The sequence below is a fragment of the Cebidichthys violaceus genome, unplaced genomic scaffold, assembly GCF_023349555.1.
Source record: "Cebidichthys violaceus isolate CVI_PGR_0920_01 unplaced genomic scaffold, fCebVio1.0.p SCAF_19, whole genome shotgun sequence".
Lineage (NCBI taxonomy): Eukaryota > Metazoa > Chordata > Actinopteri > Perciformes > Stichaeidae > Cebidichthys > Cebidichthys violaceus.
The window spans coordinates 3,466,817-3,492,013 of record NW_027176361.1 but is presented as its reverse complement, the minus strand read 5'-3'; the positions used below and the strand labels follow the sequence as shown (position 1 = coordinate 3,492,013).

Genomic DNA, 25,197 nt, shown 5'->3' with positions numbered 1-25,197 from the left:
TCCTCGTTTAGCAGTCACTGTGACCTTCTGTAAGGGGTGATTTTATATCTTACTAAACGTCAAGATGACGTTTGCTTGTGCGGAAGGGGAGAAGAACGAGTTCAAGACATGTCACGTAGCTTTATGCAAATGATTCTGTGCAAGTGCACTTGTGTGTTATCTGCAGTATAAATAACAGAGACTCAGAAACAGACCTCTGAGCAGCCTTGATGCATGACTTGTATGTGTTTCAACTCTGTCTCCTTCTTGCAAGAATAAATGTCCTGTGATAATGATTTTTACATCGGCCTCGAGTGAATTTCTCTAACATTACAAATTAATGATAATGGAATACTCAAACTGGGAACATCTGGTGGAGGCTCCTGTCTGGGAGATCTTCAACTCACACCTCCGGTGGAGCTTTTCTAGCATCCCTGTGGAGGTTGGGGGCATCGAACAGGAATGGACGATCTTCAAAGCTTCTATTGCCGAAGCTACGGCGGTGAGCTGTGGTCTCAAGGTCCTAGGTGCCTCAACGGCCGGTAACCCTCGAACACCATGGTGGACACCGTTGGTCAGGGAAGCCGTCCGACTGAAGAAAGAGGCCTTCCGGGATATGTTATCCCGGAGGACTATAGAGGCAGTTGCAAGGTACCGACAGACCCGAAGGGCTACAGCCGCTGCCGTCAAGGAGGCAAAGCAGCGGGTGTGGGAGTTCGGAGTTCGGAGTAGCCATGGAGAAGGACTTTCGGTCGGCACCAGGGTGTTTCTGGAAAACCGTCCGGAACCTCAGGAGGGGGTATACAGTATAAACCTCTCTAGGTTTATACTGTATATTGAATAATCTTGTGACTTCCAAGGAATTACAAAAAGGCATTTGCCATCTGTTCTTCTAATCTATTGCATTTATTATACAAAAGTATTTTGGATGGATACTAAAGATTTTTGAAGGGAAAAAAATAATCCTTTAAATGCAACAGGATGGACGAATAGCTTGGTTTTATTGGTGTAGAAATCCAACAAACATAAAGATAAATCGACTCTAAGCCTCAAACTTTTGTAATATGGCACCGTAATTACATATGCTTTTTGTCATACCCTCTGGACATATCCCTGCTACACTGTTCTGTTAATAAAGAGGGGAAGAAATTGTACCCTAGTGTAGCCATATTCATCAACAGAGGGAGTCATCACACCAAATGTGTTTCTCCATGATCTCAATCACCCATGCGTTTCAATGACTATCTTGACAAGAATCAAAGTTGCCGTGGTTTTTGACATAATGTGAAATGGACTACTCCTTTTCATCGTTCATGTTAACCTTTTCAAATAAGTCTTCAAAAATATCTGTTGCTAACATTTACTTTTGTCTGAGACCCTGTCTCTTTCGGCCCTTTAAATTGGGCCGAAACATTTTACAAGGTTAAAATGCCCAACTTTACACCAGAAATATGCATGTTCACAGCCTGGTACAAAAAAATATTTGGTGTTCTATAACTAATTTCCCTGTTCATGACAACTGTTCAGGATGTTAATTCTTATTAACTCACCTGTTTTAATTATATTAAAGCTTGAAATTAGACATAATTGAGGCTGTGGTTGCTTTGAGTGACAGGTGGGTACAGTCTCAGGTCGCTCGCCACCAGCTGTCTGCTCTGCTGCATCACTCGGGCCAAACACGACGATCCCCCTCTTTACCCATTTTTGACCTAGCCAATAGCCGTAGCCTCCCACTTTGGGCTATTAAAAAAAACTATGGGCGACGTCACAAAGACTTGCTGCTTTATTAATGTTCAGAATGTTAAATACAGCTCCTTTAAAAAACAACAACACAGAAATGTCTATGAAGAACAAACAAACACACACAATGTTACTATTTTCTATTTTGTATTTATGCAGGGGGACCTAATGGTTTATGATTACCTAATTTAAAATGTGTGTCCTATATGTAAGATATTTCTTTCTGAACTAAATGTAAGGTAAAGTGATTCCAGTATTTGTTAAGAGTTTTATATTGATGTCACAAATGTATGTGCTGTAATAGTTCATTTCTATTGATATTTAAGGTGGAAAAGTACAAGTACATATTCATAATTCATTAAAAATTGTGATTTAAGACTGGAACAGATAAAAAATGTACACTTTCTTGGAAGAATATGAAGAAATGAAGATGAGATGCTTTTCTTATGATGTGTCAATATATACTGTGTATATATATTATTGCTTTGTACTTTAACTGTATTGTATCATGTAGTCACATATTTACTCTCATAATTTCAAACATAAAATACAATAATCATTAAGTATGTTTTAATATGCTTTTTGTCCCTTGTATTTCTTCCTGCTCCATTATCGTGTCACTAGTATCTATATTTATATGGAAAAACTGGAAAAACTTCTTTCAACATAGTCATAGGTGGAATGCACCAGCAATTCAAAGGACAAAAGAAGGGAGTGTACCAAGACACTGACAGATTGACAGCTGCAATTCAGAATACGCTTTGTTTTGTCTTCAGCCTTTATTCCGTTTCAAAGGCCTTAATAGATGTGGACTGTCACACAAAGGTTTGCAATATAACCGTTGTGAACTGGACTGAATTATAAGACTCTGAAATTGTTTAAAACATTGAAAGCAGAAAGAGAGGGGGAATTTATAACTTTTCATCTTATATCTCACCCTTTTGGGTAAGTACATTCTAAAATCTGTTGATAATGCTGTCCGGACATTGGACCGTACAAACTAAAAGAATGTTTGTTGCTAGAGTGGATCGCGCTTTCAGGAGGCAATTTAATCTTTTTATGTGACGTTTTTGTCAGCACCATGGGACCTTGAGCAAACAATGTACTAGTGCTACCTAAAGTAGTTAGGAAGCTGATTGACCCATATTGGGCAAGTGCCAATTTAAGCAAAAGCTTCAATAAACTTAAATAAATACATTTTACTGTGGTTCATCCACCAATCCATTTTATGCCGCTTATCCAGGTCGAGGTTGCATTGATTTAATTAATTATATCGCTAAGAATCAATTTTCTATAGTGCTGAGAAGTACAGAAAAATGTGATATCATAAATTATTTTACAGTCAATCAAAAACAGGTATTAACAATAATAAGCCACAATTAGTAATTTGAAAAACTCTGTTTCATGTATTGACATTGAGGTTGGAAGAAATTTATTTCATACTTCATATTTCCTACTGGAGCATAATGATGTCACCAAGTGACACTTTTAGTGTCTAAAGTAAATATTAGAAAATAAAAATGAGATGCTTTTCTTTTTATGTGTCCTAATAATATCATTGTTTTGTACTTTGATTGTACTATCATCCATTTATATATTTACTCAGATAACATATACATACATATATACAATATTTATTCAACATGTTTGTTTGTGAAAAAACATTTTCTTGCATTTCTTCCCACTCCACATCACTAGAAATGTATATTCAAGCGTTTGTCGTAAATTTGCACCGGTGGAACTCCTTTCAACGTTCAGGTGGAATGTTACCCAACAAAAGAATGGAGGATGCCATTATGCTGAAATTATTTATTCTGAAATTAGGTTTTTTACCTTGCTGTGGTGCAAGATCTACGATTTATATTATTAGTTTTTATTCTGTTCCAAAATAAAGACTTTAATATATGTAGACTGTCACATAACATTTAAGGTTTGCAATATCACAGATACCAATATGTTAATTCCAATTTTAAGAAATGTTCAGGGATTTCTGTTTCAGGAGGGAGTTCAATCCTTTTTTGATAGTATTTTTAAACTAACATAACATTTTTGGAATACTTTGTGATATCCTGCTTCAACGGTTTGTCTTTGGCTGATATCCTAGTTTTTTCCCAATTAAAAGTGATCTCTATTATCATGGTTAGTGTAACATTTCTTTTGGCAGCGTGGTAAAAATGCACTGTTTTAGGTACAAACACATGAGCATCCTGCACTGTAAATCCAAAGAGTACTACTAACTCATAAGACTTATTGGTAGAGCTGATTAAAAGTAAGTATAAATCTTTATCAAAAATGTGATACAGTATTGGTTCATGTAGCAATCTCTTTTAGTACTTCTCAATCATGGAGTCAGATAGTAGCACACCTGCTCTAATAGAGCTTCAGTGCTTTGCTTTCAGGCATTTGAGCCTGGTTGATGCTTGTAAACAGTAGCACAGATTGTTGCACCTGCCTGTTCAAGTACTCTGCTTTTTGAGGTACTGCAAATAGACATGTATATTCCATTAGCTCTATCCTGGATAACATCTGCTGAAGAATAGACACAAGAAATTGAAGATGGAATATGAGAAGCAATTTGTCGGTGACGTGTGAAGAAACATGTGGAATTTTTCAGGCAGGGTTCAGTTTTAGCAATACATTCTGAAAATCTGACATGGTTTCTTTTTGTATTGCTTTGACTTTGGGAGACTGAAATTAGGTCTTGTGAAGGGAACTTGGCCATTTGCCAAAACAAATTGATAGTCATTATGCTGAGTGACTTCAATTTGTAAAATTGTTGCTAATCTAGTTAAATATCATATGTTCAAATATAAACACAAGGGGAAAGATATATACAGACACATTTGTATTGCTGCTGATGTTGCTTCATCTATTTAAAAAGTAATAATTGTAATAAGTAATATTGTAATGAGTCATAACTGTAGTGAAAAACATTTTGACATGCTGTGTCTCTGAGAATGTCTCTGTATTGTTTGATTTTCTAGATTCAGAGGAAAACGATATGGGTGTCGGACGGATAGTATCGATTTTCCTGATTCTGATAGGTAAGTTGTTTGACATTAAATCCATTGCATAGGTTAATGATCAATTACAGTTAAAAGTTAAGTTAAGTTGTAGTAAACATCAAAAAAATTATTTAATGTGGAGTTCTTGCCGACATCTCATCAATTGTTTCGTATAAAAATCAGTGTATTATAACAAGAAGATCTTGATCAGTTCAGAAGGAAAAAAGTAACGTGTTTTAATATTCATTTGCAGCACCTACGACTGTGGCAACTACAACAGCCGCACCTACAACTGCTGCACCTACGACTCCTGCAACTACAACAACTGTAGAACCTACAACAGCAGTACCTACAACTCCTGCACCTACAACAACAGCTGCACCTACAAATATGGCAACTACAACAACTGTAGCACCTACAACAGCAGCACCTACGACTGTGGTAACTACAACATCCGCACCTACAACTGCGGCAACTACAACAGTTGCACCCACAACAGCAGCACCTACGACTGTGGCAACTACAACAGCCCAACCTACAACCGCTGCACAGACAACAGTTGCAGCTACAACAGCTGCACCTACGACTCCTGCAACTACAACAACTGTAGCACCTACAACAGCAGCACCTACGACTGTGGAAACTACAACAGCCGCACCTACAACTGCAGCACAGACAACGGTTGCACCTACAACAGCAGCAACTACGACTCCTGCAACTACAACAACTGTAGAACCTACAACAGCAGTACCTACAACTCCTGCACCTACAACAACAGCTGCACCTACAAATATGGCAACTACAACAACTGTAGCACCTACAACTGCTGCACATACAACAGTCGCACCTATAACAGCAGCACCTACAACTCCTGCATCTACAACAACAGCCGCACCTACGACTGTGGCAACTACAACTACATCCGCACCTACGACTGTGGCAACTACAACAGCCGCACCTACAACTGCTGCACAGACAACAGTTGCACCTACAACAGCAGCACCTACGACTGCAGCACCTACAACAACAGTTGCACCTACAACAGCCGCACCTACGACTCCTTCAACTACAACAACTGTAGCACCTACAACAGCAGCACCTACGACTCCTGCACCTACAACAACAGACGTACCTACGACTGTGGCAATTACAACAGCCGCACCTACAACTACTGAACAGACAACAGTTGCACCTACGACAGCAGCACCTACGACTCCTGCACCTACAACAACTGTAGCACCTACAACAGCAGCACCTACGACTGCAGCACCTACAACTACAGTTGTACCTACAACAGCTGCACCTACGACTGCAGCACCTACAACTACAGTTGCACCTACAACAGCTGCACCTAAAACTGCTGCACAGACAACAGTTGCACCTCCAACAACAGCACCTACGACTCCTGCACCTACAACAGCCTCACCTACGACTGTGGCAACTACAACAGCCGCACCTACAACTGCAGCACAGACAACGGTAGCACCTACAACAGCTGCACCTACGACTGCAGCATCTACAACTACTGCCGCACCTACGACTGTGGCAACTACAACAGCCGCACCTACAACTGCTGCACAGACAACAGTTGCAGCTACAACAGCGGCACCTGCGACTGCAGCACCTACAACCACAGTTGCACCTACAACGGCAGCACCTACAACTGCAGCACCTACAACTACAGTTGCACCTACAACAGCTGCACCTACAACTGCTGCACAGACAACAGTCTTACCTACAACAACAGCACCTACGACTCCTGTACCTACAACAATAGCCGCACCTACGACTGTGGCAACTACAACAGCGGAACCTACAACTGCTGCACAGACAACAGTTGCACCTACAACAGCGGCACCTACGACTGCAGCACCTACAACCACAGTTGCACTTACGACTCCTGCACCTACAACAACTGTAGCACCTACAACAGCAGCACCTACGACTGCAGCAACTACAAATACAGTTGCACCTACAACAGCTGCACCTACAACTGCTGCACAGACAACAGTTGCACCAACAACAGCGGCAACTACTATTGCAGCACCTACAACCACAGTTGCACCTACAACGGCATCACCTACGACTCCTGCACCTACAACAACTGTAGCACCTACAACAGCAGCACCTATGACTGCAGCACCTACAACTACAGTTGCAACTACAACAGCTGCACCTACAACTCCTGCAACTACATCTGTAGCACCTACAACAGCAGCACCTACGACTCCTGCACCTAAAACAACAGCCGCACCTACAACTGTGGCAACTACAACAGCCGCACCTACAAATTCTGCACATACAACAGCTGCACCTACGACTCCTGCAACTACAACAACTGTAGCACCTATAACAGCAGCAACTACGACTCCTGCATCTACAACAATAGCCGCACCTACGTCTGTGGCAACTACAACAGCCGCACCTACAACTGCTGCACAGACAAGGGTTGAACCTACAACAGCAGCACCTACGACTGCAGCAACTACAACTACATCCGCACCTACGACTGTGGCAACTACAACAGCCGCACCTACAACTACTGATCAGACAACAGAAGCACCTACGACTGCAGCACCTACAACTTCAGTTGTACCTTCAAAAGCTGCACCTACAACTCCTGCAACTACAACTGTAGCACCTACAACAGCAGCACCTTCGACTCCTGCACCTACAACAACGGTAGCACCTACAACAGCAGCACCTACGACTGCAGCACCTACAACTACAGTTGCACCTACAACAGCTGCACCTACAACTGCTGCACAGACAACAGTTGCACCTACAACAACAGCACCTACGACTCCTGCACCTACAACAATCGCCGCACCTACCACTGTGGCAACTACAACAGCGGCACCTGCGACTGCAGCACCTACAACCACAGTTGCACCTACAACGGCAGCACCTACGACTGCAGCACCTACAAATACAGTTGCACCTACAACAGCTACACCTACAACTGCAGCACAGACAACGGTTGCACCTCCAACAGCAGCACCTACAACTCCTGCACCTACAACAACTGTGGCACCTACAACAGCAGCACCTACGACTGCAGCACCTACAACTACAGTTGCACCTACAACAGCTGCACCTACAACTCCTGCAACTACAACTGTAGCACCTACAACAGCAGCACCTACGACTCCTGCACCTACAACAACAGCCGCACCTACAACTGCAGCACATACAACAGTTGCACCTTCAACAGCGACACCAATGACTGCAGCACCTACAACCACAGTTGCACCTACAACGGCAGCACCTACTACTCCTTCACCTACTACAACTGTAGCACCTACAACAGAAGCAACTATGACTCCTGCACCTACAACAACAGCCGCACCTACGACTGTGGCAAGTACAACAGCCGCACCTACAACTGCTGCACAGACAACAGTTGCACCTACAACAGCGGCACCTACGACTGCAGCACCTACAAAAACAGTTGCACCTACGACTCCTGCACCAACAACAACTGTAGCACATACAACAGCCGCACCTACGACTGCACCACCTACAACGACAGTTGCACCTACAACTGCTGCACAGACAACAGTTGCACCTACAACAACAGCACCTACGACTCCTGCACCTACAACAATAGCCGCACCTACGACTGTGGCAACTACAATAGCCGCACCTACAACTGCTGCACAGACAACAGTTGCACCAACAACAGCGGCAACTACTATTGCAGCACCTACAACCACAGTTGCACCTACAACGGCAGCACCTACGACTCCTGCACCTACAACAACAGTCGCACCTACAACAGCAGCACCTACGACTCCTGCACCTACAAAAACAGCCGCACCTACGACTGTGGCAACTGCAACAGCCGCACCTACAACAGCAGCACCTACGACTGCAGCAACTACAACAACATCCGCACCTACGACTGTGGCAACTACAACAGCCGCACCTACAACTGCTGCAAAGACAACAGTTGCACCTACGACTCCTGCACCTACAACAGCAGCTGCATCTATGACTGTGGCAACTACAACAGCCGCACCTACAACTGCAATACAGACAACAGTTGCACCTCCAACAGCAGCACGTACGACTCCCGCGGCTACAACAACTGTGGCACCTACAACAGCAGCACCTATGACTGCAGCACCTACAACTACAGTTGCACCTACAACAGCTGCACCTACAACTCCTGCAACTACAACTGTAGCACCTACAACAGCATCACCTACGACACCTGCAACTACAACAACAGCCGCACCTACAACAGCCGCACCTACAACTGCAGCACCTACAACAACAGCCGAACCTACGACTGTGGCAACTACAACTGCCGCACCTCCAACTGCTGCACAAACAACAGTCGCACCTACAACAGCAGCACCTACAACTCCTGCATCTACAACAACAGCCGCACCTACAACTGTGGCAACTACAACAGCCGCACCAACAACTGCTGCACAAACAACAGTCGCACCTACAACAGCTGCACCTACGACTCCTGCAACTACAACAACTGTAGCACCTACAACAGCAGCACCTACAACTCCTGCATCTACAACAACAGCAGCACCTCCGACTGCACCAACTACAACTACATCCGCACCTACGACTGTGGCAACTACAACAGCCGCACTTACAACTGCTTCACAGACAACAGTTGCACCTACAACAGCAGCACCAACGACTGCAGCAGCTACAACAACTGTAGCACCTACAACAGCAGCACCTACAACTCCTGCACCTAAAACAACAGCCGTACCTACGACAGTGGCAACTACAACAACCGCATCTACAACTACTGAACAGACAACAGTTGCACCTACGACAGCAGCACCTACGACTCCTGCACCTACAACAACTGTAGCACCTACAACAGCAGCCCCTACGACTGCAGCACCTACAACTACAGTTGCACCTACAACAGCTGAGCCTAAAACTCCTGCAACTACAACTGTAGCACCTACAACAGCAGCACCTACGACTCCTGAACCTACAACAACTGTAGCACCTACAACAGCAGCACCTACAACAGTTGCACATACAACAGCGGCACCTACGACTGCAGCACCTACAACCACAGTTGCACCTACAACGGCAGCACCTACTACTCCTGCACCTACAACAACTGTAGCACCTACAACAGGAACACCTACGACTGCAGCACCTACAACTACCGTTGCACCTACAACAGCTGCACCTACGACTCCTGCAACTACAACAACTGTAGCACCTACAACAGCAGCAACTACGACTCCTGCACCTACAACAGCCGCACCTACGACTGTGGCAACTACAACAGCCGCACCTAAAACTGCTGCACAAACAACAGTCGCACCTACAACAGCAGCACCTACAACTCCTGCATCTACAACAACTGTAGCACCTACAACAGCAGCAACTACGACTCCTGCACCTACAACAACAGCCGCACCTACGACTGTGGCAAGTACAACAGCCGCACCTACAACTGCTGCACAAACAGTTGCACCTACAACAGCAGCACCTACAACTCCTGCATCTACAACAACAACCGCACCTACAACTGTGGCAACTACAACAGCCGCACCTACAACTGCTGCACAAACAGTCACACCTACAACAGCAGCAACTACAACTCCTGCATCTACAACAACAGCAGCACATACGACTGCAGCAACTACAACTACATCCGCACCTACGACTGTGGCAACTACAACAGCTGCACCTACAACTGCTTCACAGACAACAGTTGCACCTACAACAGCAGCACCAACGACTGCAGCAGCTACAACAACAGTTGCACCTGAAACAGCCGCACCTACGACTCCTTCAACTACAACAAATGTAGCACCTACAACAGCAGCACCTACAACTCCTGCACCTACAACAACAGCCGTACCTACGACAGTGGCAACTACAACAACCGCATCTACAACTACTGAACAGACAACAGTTGCACTTACGACAGCAGCACCTACGACTCCTGCACCTACAACAGCAGCAACTACGACTGCAGCACGTACAACTACAGTTGCACCTACAACAGCTGAGCCTAAAACTCCTGCAACTACAACTGTAGCACCTACAACAGCAGCACCTATGACTCCTGAACCTACAACAACTGTAGCACCTACAACAGCAGCACCTACGACTGCAGCATCTACAACTACAGTTGCAACTAAAACAGCTGCACCTACAACTGCTGCACAGACAACAGTTGCACCTACAACAACAGCACCTACGACTCCTGCACTTAAAACAATAGCCGCACCTACGACTGTGGCTACTACAACAGCCGCACCTACAACTGCAGCACAGACAACGGTTGCACCTCCAACTGCAGCACCTACGACTCTTGCAACTACAACAGCCTCACCTACGACTTTGGCAACTACAACAGCCGCACCTACAACTGCAGCACAGACAACAGTTGCACCTAAAACAGCAGCACCTACGACTGCAGCACCTACAACAACAGTTGAACCTACAACGGCAGCACATACAACTCCTTCAACTACAACAACTGTGGCAACTACAACAGCCGCACCTACAACTACTGATCAGACAACAGTTGCACCTACAACAGCTGCACCTACAACTCCTGCAACTACATCTGTAGCACCTACAACAGCAGCACCTACGACTCATGAACCTACAACAACTGTAGCACCTACAACAGCAGCACCTACGACTGCAGCATCTACAACTACAGTTGCAACTAAAACAGCTGCACCTACAACTGCTGCACAGACAACAGTTGCACCTACAACAACAGCACCTACGACTCCTGCACCTAAAACAATAGCCGCACCTACGACTGTGGCTACTACAACAGCCGCACCTACAACTGCAGCACATACAACGGTTGCACCTCCAACAGCAGCACCTACGAATCTTGCAACTACAACAGCCTCACCTACGACTTTGGCAACTACAACAGCCGCACCTACAACTGCAGCACAGACAACAGTTGCACCTACAACAGCAGCACCTACGACTGCAGCACCTACAACAACAGTTGAACCTACAATGGCAGCACCTACAACTCCTTCAACTACAACAACTGTAGCAACTACAACAGCCGCACCTACAACTACTGATCAGACAACAGTTGCACCTACAACAGCTGCACCTACAACTCCTGCAACTACATCTGTAGCACCTACAACAGCAGCACCTACGACTCCTGCACCTATAACAATAGCCGCACCTACAACTGTGGCAACTACAACAGCCGCACCTACAAATGCTGAACCTACAACAGCTGCACCTACGACTCCTGCAACTACAACAACTGTACCTCATACAACAGCAGCAACTACGACTCCTGCACCTACAACAACAGCCGCACCTACGTCTGTGGCAACTACAACAGCCGCACCTACAACTGCTGCACAGACAACAGTCGCAGCTACAACAGCAGCACCTACGACTCCTGCACCTTCAACAACAGCCGCACCTACGACTGTGGCAACTATAACAGCCGCACCTACAACTGCAGCACAGACAACGGTTGCACCTACAACAGCAGCACCTACGACTGCAGCAACTACAACTACATCCGCACCTACGACTGTGGCAACTACATCTGCAGCACCTACAACAACAGTTGAACCTACAACTCCTTCAACTACAACAACTGTAGCACCTACAACAGCCCCACCTACAACTACTGAACAGACAACAGTTGCACCTACAACAGCTGCATCTACAACTCCTGCAACTACAACTGTAGCACCTACAACAGCCGCACCTACAACTGCAGCACAGACAACAGTTGCACCTACAACAGCTGCACCTACGACTCCTGTACCTACAACAACAGCCCCACCTACGACTGTGGCAACTACAACAGCCGCACCTACAACTGCAGCACAGACAACGGTTGCACCTACAACAGCAGCACCTACAACTGCAGCAACTACAACTACAGCCGCACCAAAGACGTTGGCAACTACAACAGCCGCACCTACAACTGCTGCACAGACAACAGTTGCAGCTACAACAGCAGCACCTACGACTCCTGCACTTAAAACAACAGCCGTACCTACGACTGTGGCAACTACAACAGCCGCACCTACAACTACTGAACAGACAACAGTTGCACCTACGACAGCAGCACCTACGACTCCTGCTCCTACAACAACTGTAGCACCTACAACAGCAGCACCTACGACTGCAGCACCTACAACTACCGTTGCACCTACAACAGCTGCACCTACGACTCCTGCAACTACAACTGTAGCACCGACAACAGCAGCACCTACAACTCCTGCATCTACAACAACAGCCGCACCTACAACTGCTGCACAGACAACAGTTGCACCTACAACAGCGGCACCTACGACTGCAGCACCTACGACTGCAGCACCTACAACTACAGTTGCACCTACAACAGCTGCACCTACAACTCCTGCAACTACAACTGTAGCACCTATAACAGCAGTACCTACGACACCTGCACCTACAACAACAGCCGCACCTACGAGTGTGGCAACTACAACAGCCGCACCTACAACTGCAGAACAGACAACAGTTGCACCTACAACAGCAGCGCTTACGACTGCAGCACCAACAACAACAGTTGCATTGACAACAGCCGCACCTACGACTCCTTCAACGACAACAACTGAAGCACCTACAACAGCAGCACCTACGACTCCTGCACCGACAACAACAGCCGTACCTACGACTGCGGTAACTACAACTGCTGAACAGACAACAGTTGCACCTACGACAGCAGCACCTACGACTCCTACACCTACAACAACAGCCGCACCTATGACTGTTGCAACTACAACAACCGCACCTACAACTGCTGCACAGACAACAGTTGCGCATACAACAGCAGCACTTACTACTCCTGTACCTACAACAACAGCCGTACTTACGACTGTGGCAACTACTACAGCCGCACCTACAACTACTGAACAGACAACAGTTGCACCTACGACAGCAGCACCTATGACTCCTGCACCTACAACAACTGTAGCACCTACAACAGCAGCACCAACGACTGCAGCACCTACAACTACAGTTGCACCTACAACAGCTGCACCTACAACTCCTGCAACTACAACTGTAGCACCTACAACAGCAGCACCTACGACTCCTGCACCTACAACAACAGCCGCACCTACAACTGTGGCAACTACAACAGCCGCACCTACGAGTGTGGCAACAACAACAGCCGCACCTACAACAGCAGAACAGACAACAGTTGCACCTAGAACAGCAGCACCTTCGACTGCAGCACCTACAACAGTTGCACCAACAACAGCCGCACCTACAACTCCTGCAACTACAACTGTAGCACCTACAACAGCAGCACCTGCGACTCCTGCACCTACAACAACTGTAGCACCTACAACAGCAGCACCTACGACTGCAGCACCTACAACTACAGTTGCACCTTCAACAGATGCACCTACAACTGCTGCACAGACAACAGTTGCACCTACAACAACAGCACCTACGACTCCTGCACCTACAACAATAGCCGCACCTACAACTGCAGCAGACACAACGGTTGCAACTCCAACAGCAGCACCTACGACTCCTGCATCTACAACAGCCTCATCTACGACTGTGGCAACTACAACAGCCGCACCTACAACTGCTGCACAGACAACAGTTGCAGCTACAACAGCGGCACCTGCGACTGCAGCACCTACAACCACAGTTGCACCTACAACGGCATCACCTACGACTGCAGCACCTACAACTACAGTTGCACCTACAACAGCCGCACCTACAACTGCTGCACAGACAACAGTTGCACCTACAACAGCAGCACCTACGACTGCAACACCTACAACAACAGTTGCACATACAACAGCCGCAACTACGAATTCTGCACCTACAACAACAGCCGTACCCAAGACTGTGGCAACTACAACAGCCGCACCTACAACTGAAGAAAAGACAACAGTTGCACCTACAACAGCAGCACCTACGACTGCAGCACTTACAACAACAGTTGCACCTACAACAGCCGCACCTACGAATCCTTCAACTACAACAACTGTAGCAACTACAACAGCCGCACCTACAACTACTGATCAGACAACAGTTGCACCTACAACAGCTGCACCTACAACTCCTGCAACTACATCTGTAGCACCTACAACAGCAGCACCTACGACTCCTGCACCTATAACAACAGCCGCACCTACAACTGTGGCAACTACAACAGCCGCACCTACAAATGCTGAACCTACAACAGCTGCACCTACGACTCCTGCAACTACAACAACTGTAGCTCATACAACAGCAGCAACTACGACTCCTGCACCTACAACAACAGCCGCACCTACGTCTGTGGCAACTACAACAGCCGCACCTACAACTGCTGCACAGACAACAGTCGCACCTACAACAGCAGCACCTACGACTCCTGCACCTTCAACAACAGCCGCACCTACGACTGTGGCAACTACAAAAGCCGCACCTACAACTGCAGCACAGACAACGGTTGCACCTACAACAGCAGCACCTACGACTGCAGCAACTACAACTACATCCGCACCTACGACTGTGGCAACTACAACAACAGTTCAACCTACAACTCCTTCAACTACAACAACTGTAGCACCTACAACAGCCCCACCTACAACTACTGAACAGACAACAGTTGCACCTACAACAGCTGCACCTACAACTCCTGCAACTACAACTGTAGCACCTACAACAGCCGCACCTACAACTGCAGCACAGACAACAGTTGCATCTACAACAGCGGCACCTACGACTGCAGCACCTACGACTGCAGCACCTACACCTACAGTTGCACCTACAACAGCTGCACCTACAACTCCTGTACCTACAACAACAGCCCCAACTACGACTGTAGCAACTACAACAGCCGCACCTACAACAGCAGCACAGACAACGGTTGCACCTACAACAGCAGCACCTACAACTGCAGCAACTACTACTCCTGTACCTACAACAACTGTAGCACCTACAACAGCAACACCTGCGACTGCAACACCTACAACTACCGTTGCACCTACAACAGCTGCACCTACGACTCCTGCAACTACAACATCTGTAGCACCTATAACAGCAGCAACTACGACTCCTGCACCTACAACAACAGCCGCACCTACGACTGTGGCAACTACAACAGCCGCACCTACAACTGCTGCACAAACAACAGTCGCACCTACAACAGCAGCACCTACAACTCCTGCATCTACAACAACAGCCGCACCTACGACTGTGGCAACTACAACAGCCGCACCTACAACTGCTGCACAAACAGTTGCACCTACAACAGCAGCACCTACAACTCCTGCATCTACAACAACAGCAGCACCTACGATTGCAGCAACTACAACTACATCCGCACCTACGACTGTGGCAACTACAACAGCCGCACCTACAACTGCTTCACAGACAACAGTTGCACCTAAAACAGCCGCACCTACGACTCCTTCAACTACAACAACTGTAGCACCTACAACAGCAGCACCTACAACTCCTACACCTACTACAACAGCCGTACCTACGACAGTGGCAACTACAACAACCGCATCTACAACTACTGAACAGACAACAGTTGCACCTCCGACAGCAGCACCTACGACTCCTGCACCTACAACAACTGTAGAACCTACAACAGCAGAACCTACGACTGCAGCACCTACAACTACAGTTGCACCTACAACAGCTGAGCCTACAACTTCTGCAACTACAACTGTAGCATCTACAAGAGCAGCACCTACGACTCCTGAACCTACAACAACTGTAGCACCTACAACAGCAGCATCTATAACTTTAGCACCTACAACTACAGTTGCAACTATAACAGCTGCACCTACAACTGCTGCACAGACAACAGTTGCACCTACAAAAACAGCACCTACGACTCCTGCACCTACAACAATAGTCGCACCTACGACTGTGGCTACTACAACAGCCGCACCTACAATTGCAGCACAGACAACGGTTGCACCTCCAACAGCAGCACCTACGACTCTTGCAACTACAACAGCCTCACCTACGACTTTGGCAACTACAACAGCCGCACCTTCAACTGCAGCACAGACAACGGTTGCACCTACAACAGCAGCACCTACAACTTCTGCACAGACAACAGTTGCACCTACAACAGCTGCACCTACGACTCCTGCAACTACAACTGTAGCACCTACAACAGCAGCACCTAAAACTCCTGCATCTACAACAACAGCCGCACCTACAACTGCTGCACAAACAACAGTCGCACCTAAAACAGCTGCACCTACGACTCCTGCAACTACAACAACTGTAGCACCTACAACAGCAGCAACTACGACTCCTGCCCCTACAACAACAGCCGCACCTACGACTGTGGCAACTACAACAACCGCACCTACAACTGCTGTAAAATCAACAGTCGCACCTACAACAGCAGCATCTACAACTCCTGCATCTACAACAACAGCAGCACCTACGACTGCAGCAACTACAACTATATCCGCACCTACGACTGTGGCAACTACAACAGCCGCACCTACAACTGCTGCACAGACAACAGTTGCACCTTCAAAAGCAGCACCTACGACTGCAGCACTTACAACAACAGTTGCACCTACAACAGCCGCACCTACGACTCCTTCAACTACAACAACTGTAGCACCTACAACAGCAGCACCTACAACTCCTGCACCTACAACAACAGCCGCATCAATGACTGTGGCAACTACAACAGCCGCACCTACAACTGCAGCACAGACAACAGTTGCACCTACAACAACAGCACCTACGACTCCTGCACCTACAACAACTGTAGCACCTACAACAGCAGCACCTACGACTGCAGCACCTACAACTACAGTTGCACCTACAACAGCTGGACCTACAACTCCTGCAACTACAACTGTAGCACCTACAACAGCAGCACCTACGACTCCTGAACCTACAACAACTGTAGCACTTACAACAGCAACACCTACGACTGCAGCACCAACAACTACAGTTGCAACTACAACAGCTGCACCTACAACTGCTGCACAGACAACAGTTGCACCTACAACAGCGGCACCTACGACTGCAGCACCTACGACTGCAGCACCTACAACTACAGTTGCACCTACAACAGCTGCACCTACAACTTCTGCAACTACAACTGTAGCACCTACAACAGCAGCACCTACGACTCCTGCACCTACAACAACAGCCGCACCTACGAGTGTGGCATCTACAACAGCCGCACCTACAACTGCAGAACAGACAACAGTTGCACCTACAACAGCAGCACCTACAACAACAGTTGCATTTACAACAGCCGCACCTACGACTCCTTCAACGACAACAACTGTAGCACCTACAACAGCAGCACCTACGACTCCTGCACCGACAACAACAGCCGTACCTACGACTGTGGTAACTACAACAGCAGCACCTACAACTGCTGAACAGACAACAGTTGCACCTACGACAGCAGCACCTACGACTGTGGCAACTACAACAACCGCACCTACAACTGCTGCACAGACAACAGTTGCACCTACAACAGCAGCACCTACGACTGCAGCACTTACAACAACAGTTGCACCTACAACAGCCGCACCTACGACTCCTTCAACTACAACAACTGTAGCACCTACAACAGCAGCACCTACAACTCCTGCACCGACAACAACCGCTGCATCTATGACTGTGGCAACTACAACAGCCGCACCTACAACTGCAGCACAGACAACAGTTGCACCTACAACAACAGCACCTACGACTGCAGCACCTACAACTACAGTTGCACCTACAACAGCTTCACCTACAACTCCTGCAACTACAACTGTAGCACCTACAACAGCAGCACCTACGACTCCTGAACCTACAACAACTGTAACACTTACAACAGCAACACCTACGACTGCAGCACCAAAAACTATAGTTGCAACTACAACAGCTGCACCTACAACTGCTGCACAGACAACAGTTGCACCTACAACAGCGGCACCTACGACTGCAGCACCTACGACTGCAGCACCTACAACTACAGTTGCACCTACAACAGCTGCACCTACAACTCCTGCAACTACAACTGTAGCACCTACAACAGCAGCACCTACGACTTCTGCACCTACAACAACAGCTGCACCTACGAGTGTGGCATCTACAACAGCCGCACCTACAACTGCAGAACAGACAACAGTTGCACCTACAACAGCAGCACCTACAACTGCAGCTCCTACAACAACAGTTGCATTTACAACAGCCGCACCTACGACTCCTTCAACGACAACTGTAGCACCTACAACAGCAGCACCTACGAATCCTGCACCGACAACAACAGCCGTACCTACGACTGTGGTTACTACAACAGCCGCACCTACAACTGCTGAACAGACAACAGTTGCACCTACGACAGCAGCACCTACGACTCCTGGACCTTCAACAACAGCCGCACCTACGACTGTGGCAACTACAACAACCGCACCTACAACTGCAGCACAGACAACGGTTGCACCTACAACAGCAGCACCTACGACTGCAGCAACTACAACTACATCCGCACCTACGACTGTGGCAACTACAACAGCCGCACCTACAACTTCTGCACAGACAACAGTTGCACCTACAACAGCCGCACCACCAACTCCTTCAACTACAACAACTGTAGCACCTACAACAGCCGCACCTACGACTGCAGCACCTACAACTACCGTTGCACCTACAACAGCTGCACCTACGACTCCTGCAACTACAGCTGTAGCACCTACAACAGCAGCACCTACAACTCCTGCATCTACAACAACAGCCGCACCTACAACTGCTGCACAAACAACAGTCGCACCTAAAACAGCTGCACCTACGACTCCTGCAACTACAACAACTGTAGCACCTACAACAGCAGCAACTACGACTCCTGCACCTACAACAACAGCCGCACCTACGACTGTGGCAACTACAACAACCGCACCTACAACTGCTGCACAAACAACAGTCGCACCTACAACAGCCGCACCCACAACTCCTCCATCTACAACTGTAGCACCTACAACAGCAGCACCTACAACTCCTGCATCTACAACAACAGCTGCACCTACAACTGCTGCACAAACAACAGTCGCACCTAAAACAGCTGCACCTACGACTCCTGCAACTACAACAACTGTAGCACCTACAACAGCAGCAACTACGACTGCAGCAACTAAAACTACATCCGCACCTACGACTGTGGCAACTACAACAGCCGCACCTACAACTGCTGCACAGACAACAGTTGCACCTACAACAGCAGCACCTACGACTGCAGCACTTACAACAACAGTTGCACCTACAACAGCCGCACCTACGACTCCTTCAACTACAACAACTGTAGCACCTACAACAGCAGCACCTACAACTCCTGCACCTACAACAACAGCTGCATCTATGACTGTGGCAACTACAACAGCCGCACCTACAACTGCAGCACAGACAACAGTTGCACCTCCAACAACAGCACCTAAGACTGCTGCACCTACAACAACTGTAGCACCTACAACAGCAGCACCTACGACTGCAGCACCTACAACTACAGTTGCACCTACAACAGCTGCACCTACAACTCCTGCAACTACAACTGTAGCACCTACAACAGCAGCACCTACGACTCCTGAACCTACAACAACTGTAGCACTTACAACAGCAACACCTACGACTGCAGCACCAACAACTACAGTTGCAACTGCAACAGCTGCACCTACAACTGCTGCACAGACAACAGTTGCACCTACGACTCCTGCACCAACAAAAACAGCTGCACCTATGACTGTGGCAACTACAACAGCCGCACCTACAACTGCAGCACCTACGACTGCAGCACCTACACCTACAGTTGCACCTACAACAGCTACACCTACGACTCCTGTACCTACAACAACAGCCCCACCTACGACTGTGGCAACTACAACAGCCGCACCTACAACTGCAGCACAGACAACGGTTGCACCTACAACAGCAGCACCTACAACTGCAGCAACTACAACTACAGCCGCACCTAAGACTTTGGCAACTACAACAGCCGCACCTACAACTGCTGCACAGACAACAGTTGCACCTACAACAGCTGCACCTACGACTCCTGCAACTACAACAACTGTAGCACCTACAACAGCAGCAACTACGACTCCTGCACCTACAACAACAGCCGCACCTACGACTGTGGCAACTACAACAGCCGCACCTACAACTGCTGCACAGACAACAGTTGCACCTACAACAGCAGCACCTACGACTGCAGCACCTACAGCAACAGTTGCACCTACGACAGCCGCACCTACGACTCCTTCAACTACAACAACTGTAGCACCTACAACAGCAGCACCTACAACTCCTGCACCTACAACAACAGCTGCATCTATGACTGTGGCAACTACAACAGCCGCAACTACAACTGCAGCACAGACAACAGTTGCACCTCCAACAACAGCACCTACGACTCCTGCACCTACAACAACTGTAGCACCTACAACAGCAGCACCTACGACTGCAGCACTTACAACTACAGTTGCACCTACAACAGCTGCACCTACAACTGCTGCACAGGCAACAGTTGCACCTACAACAGCGGCACCTACGACTGCAGCACCTACGACTGCAGCACCTACAAATACAGTTGCACCTACAACAGCTGCACCTACAACTCCTGCAACTACAACTGTAGCACCTACAACAGCAGCACCCACGACTCCTGCACCTAAAACAACAGCCGCACCTACGAGTGTGGTTACTACAACAGCCGCACCTACAACTGCTGAACAGACAACAGTTGCACCTACGACAGCAGCACCTACGACTCCTGGACCTTCAACAACAGTCGCACCTACGACTGTGGCAACTACAACAGCCGCACCTACAACTGCAGCACAGACAACGGTTGCACCTACAACAGCAGCACCTACGACTGCAGCAACTACAACTACATCCGCACCTACGACTGTGGCAACTACAACAGCCGCACCTACAACTTCTGCACAGGCAACAGTTGCACCTAAAACAGCCGCACCACCAACTCCTTCAACTACAACAACTGTAGCACCTACAACAGCCGCACCTACGACTGCAGCACCTACAACTACCGTTGCACCTACAACAGCTGCACCTACGACTCCTGCAACTACAACTGTAGCACCTACAACAGCAGCACCTACAACTCCTGCATCTACAACAACAGCCGCACCTACAACTGCTGCACAAACAACAGTCGCACCTAAAACAGCTGCACCTACGACTCCTGCAACTACAACAACTGTAGCACCTACAACAGCAGCAACTACGACTCCTGCACCTACAACAACAGCCGCACCTACGACTGTGGCAACTACAACAACAGCACCTACAACTGCTGAACAAACAACAGTCGCACCTACAACAGCAGCACCTACAACTCCTGCATCTACAACTGTAGCACCTACAACAGCAGCACCGACAACTCCTGCATCTACAACAACAGCCGCACCTACAACTGCTGCACAAACAACAGTCGCACCTAAAACAGCTGCACCTACGACTCCTGCAACTACAACAACTGTAGCACCTACAACAGCAGCAACTACGACTGCAGCAACTACAACTACATCCGCACCTACGACTGTGGCAACTACAACAGCCGCACCTACAACTGCTGCAACTACAACTGTAGCACCTACAACAGCAGCACCTACAACTCCTGCATCTACAACAACAGCCGCACCTACAACTGCTGCACAAACAACAGTCGCACCTACGACTCCTGCAACTACAACAACTGTAGCACCTACAACAGCAGCAACTACGACTGCAGCAACTACAACTACATCCGCACCTACGACTGTGGCAACTACAACAGCCGCACCTACAACTGCTGCACAGACAACAGTTGCACCTACAACAGCGGCACCTACGACTGCAGCACCTATGACTGCAGCACCTACACCTACAGTTGCACCTACAACAGCTACACCTACGACTCCTGTACCTACAACAACAGCCCCACCTACGACTGTTGCAACTACAACAGCCGCACCTACAACTGCAGCACAGAAAACGGTTGGACCTACAACAGCAGCACCTACAACTGCAGCAACTACAACTACAGCCGCACCTAAGACTTTGGCAACTACAACAGCTGCACCTACAACTGCTGCACAGACAACAGTTGCACCTACAACAGCAGCACCTACAACTCCTGCACCTACAACAACAGCTGCATCTATGACTGTGGCAACTACAACAGCCGCAACTACAACTGCAGCACAGACAACAGTTGCACCTCCAACAACAGCACCTACGACTCCTGCACCTACAACAACTGTAGCACCTACAACAGCAGCACCTACGACTGCAGCACTTACAACTACAGTTGCACCTACAACAGCTGCACCTACAACTGCTGCACAGGCAACAGTTGCACCTACAACAGCGGCACCTACGACTGCAGCACCTACGACTGCAGCACCTACAAATACAGTTGCACCTACAACAGCTGCACCTACAACTCCTGCAACTACAACTGTAGCACCTACAACAGCAGCACCCACGACTCCTGCACCTAAAACAACAGCCGCACCTACGAGTGTGGTTACTACAACAGCCGCACCTACAACTGCTGAACAGACAACAGTTGCACCTACGACAGCAGCACCTACGACTCCTGGACCTTCAACAACAGTCGCACCTACGACTGTGGCAACTACAACAGCCGCACCTACAACTGCAGCACAGACAACGGTTGCACCTACAACAGCAGCACCTACGACTGCAGCAACTACAACTACATCCGCACCTACGACTGTGGCAACTACAACAGCCGCACCTACAACTTCTGCACAGGCAACAGTTGCACCTAAAACAGCCGCACCACCAACTCCTTCAACTACAACAACTGTAGCACCTACAACAGCCGCACCTACGACTGCAGCACCTACAACTACCGTTGCACCTACAACAGCTGCACCTACGACTCCTGCAACTACAACTGTAGCACCTACAACAGCAGCACCTACAACTCCTGCATCTACAACAACAGCCGCACCTACAACTGCTGCACAAACAACAGTCGCACCTAAAACAGCTGCACCTACGACTCCTGCAACTACAACAACTGTAGCACCTACAACAGCAGCAACTACGACTCCTGCACCTACAACAACAGCCGCACCTACGACTGTGGCAACTACAACAACAGCACCTACAACTGCTGAACAAACAACAGTCGCACCTACAACAGCAGCACCTACAACTCCTGCATCTACAACTGTAGCACCTACAACAGCAGCACCGACAACTCCTGCATCTACAACAACAGCCGCACCTACAACTGCTGCACAAACAACAGTCGCACCTAAAACAGCTGCACCTACGACTCCTGCAACTGCAACAACTGTAGCACCTACAACAGCAGCAACTACGACTGCAGCAACTACAACTACATCCGCACCTACGACTGTGGCAACTACAACAGCCGCACCTACAACTGCTGCAACTACAACTGTAGCACCTACAACAGCAGCACCTACAACTCCTGCATCTACAACAACAGCCGCACCTACAACTGCTGCACAAACAACAGTCGCACCTACGACTCCTGCAACTACAACAACTGTAGCACCTACAACAGCAGCAACTACGACTGCAGCAACTACAACTACATCCGCACCTACGACTGTGGCAACTACAACAGCCGCACCTACAACTGCTGCACAGACAACAGTTGCACCTACAACAGCGGCACCTACGACTGCAGCACCTATGACTGCAGCACCTACACCTACAGTTGCACCTACAACAGCTACACCTACGACTCCTGTACCTACAACAACAGCCCCACCTACGACTGTTGCAACTACAACAGCCGCACCTACAACTGCAGCACAGAAAACGGTTGGACCTACAACAGCAGCACCTACAACTGCAGCAACTACAACTACAGCCGCACCTAAGACTTTGGCAACTACAACAGCTGCACCTACAACTGCTGCACAGACAACAGTTGCACCTACAACAGCAGCACCTACGACTCCTGCACCCAAAACAACAGCCGTACCTACGACTGTGGCAACTACAACAGCCGCACCTACAACTACTGAACAGACAACAGTTGCACCTACGACAGCAGCACCTACGACTCCTGCTCCTACAACAACTGTAGCACCTACAACAGCAGCACCTACGACTGCAGCACTTACAACTACCGTTGCACCTACAACAGCTGCACCTACGACTCCTGCAACTACAACTGTAGCACCTACAACAGCAGCACCTACAACTCCTGCATCTACAACAACTGCCGCACCAACAAGTGCTGCACAAACAACAGTCGCACCTAAAACAGCTGCACCTACGACTCCTGCAACTACAACAACTGTAGCACATACAACAGCAGCAACTACGACTCCTGCACCTACAACAACAGCCGCACCTACGACTGTGGCAACTACAACAACCGCACCTACAACTGCTGCACAAACAACAGTCGCACCTACAACAGCAGCACCTACAACTCCTGCATCTACAACAACAGCAGCACCTACGACTGCAGCAACTACAACTACATCCG

At 48.2% G+C, this 25,197-nt stretch overlaps 2 protein-coding genes across 2 annotated transcripts; both read left to right on the top strand.

Annotated features, from left to right (window-relative positions):
* Positions 1-325: 325 nt before the first annotated feature.
* Positions 326-16,237, top strand: LOC137874821 (integumentary mucin A.1-like). The gene is made up of 5 exons (XM_068713790.1): positions 326-521; positions 4,704-4,763; positions 8,959-9,491; positions 13,321-13,382; positions 16,108-16,237. The coding sequence occupies exons 1-5, from the start codon at positions 326-328 to the stop codon at positions 16,235-16,237; spliced, it is 981 nt and encodes a 326-aa protein (XP_068569891.1).
* A 1,816-nt stretch (positions 16,238-18,053) lies between these two features.
* LOC137874820 (integumentary mucin C.1-like) lies at positions 18,054-19,754 on the top strand (the record flags this gene model as incomplete). Its single annotated transcript, XM_068713789.1, has 2 exons — positions 18,054-18,623; positions 19,131-19,754. Coding segments are annotated over 2 exons (1,194 nt in total), but the record flags the coding sequence as incomplete, so codon positions are not given.
* Positions 19,755-25,197: the final 5,443 nt, after the last annotated feature.

Excerpts from the sequence above, each read along its gene's own strand:
- LOC137874821 (XM_068713790.1), top strand. The coding sequence starts at position 326 with ATGGAATACTCAAACTGGGAACATCTGGTGGAGGCTCCTGTCTGGGAG. Across the intron at positions 522-4,703 it reads CCTAGGTGCCTCAACGGCCG|ATTCAGAGGAAAACGATATG; the intron begins GTAACCCTCGAA and ends TTGATTTTCTAG. Across the intron at positions 13,383-16,107 it reads CAGCCGTACCTACGACTGCG|CCGCACCTACGACTCCTTCA; the intron begins GTAACTACAACT and ends CACCTAAAACAG.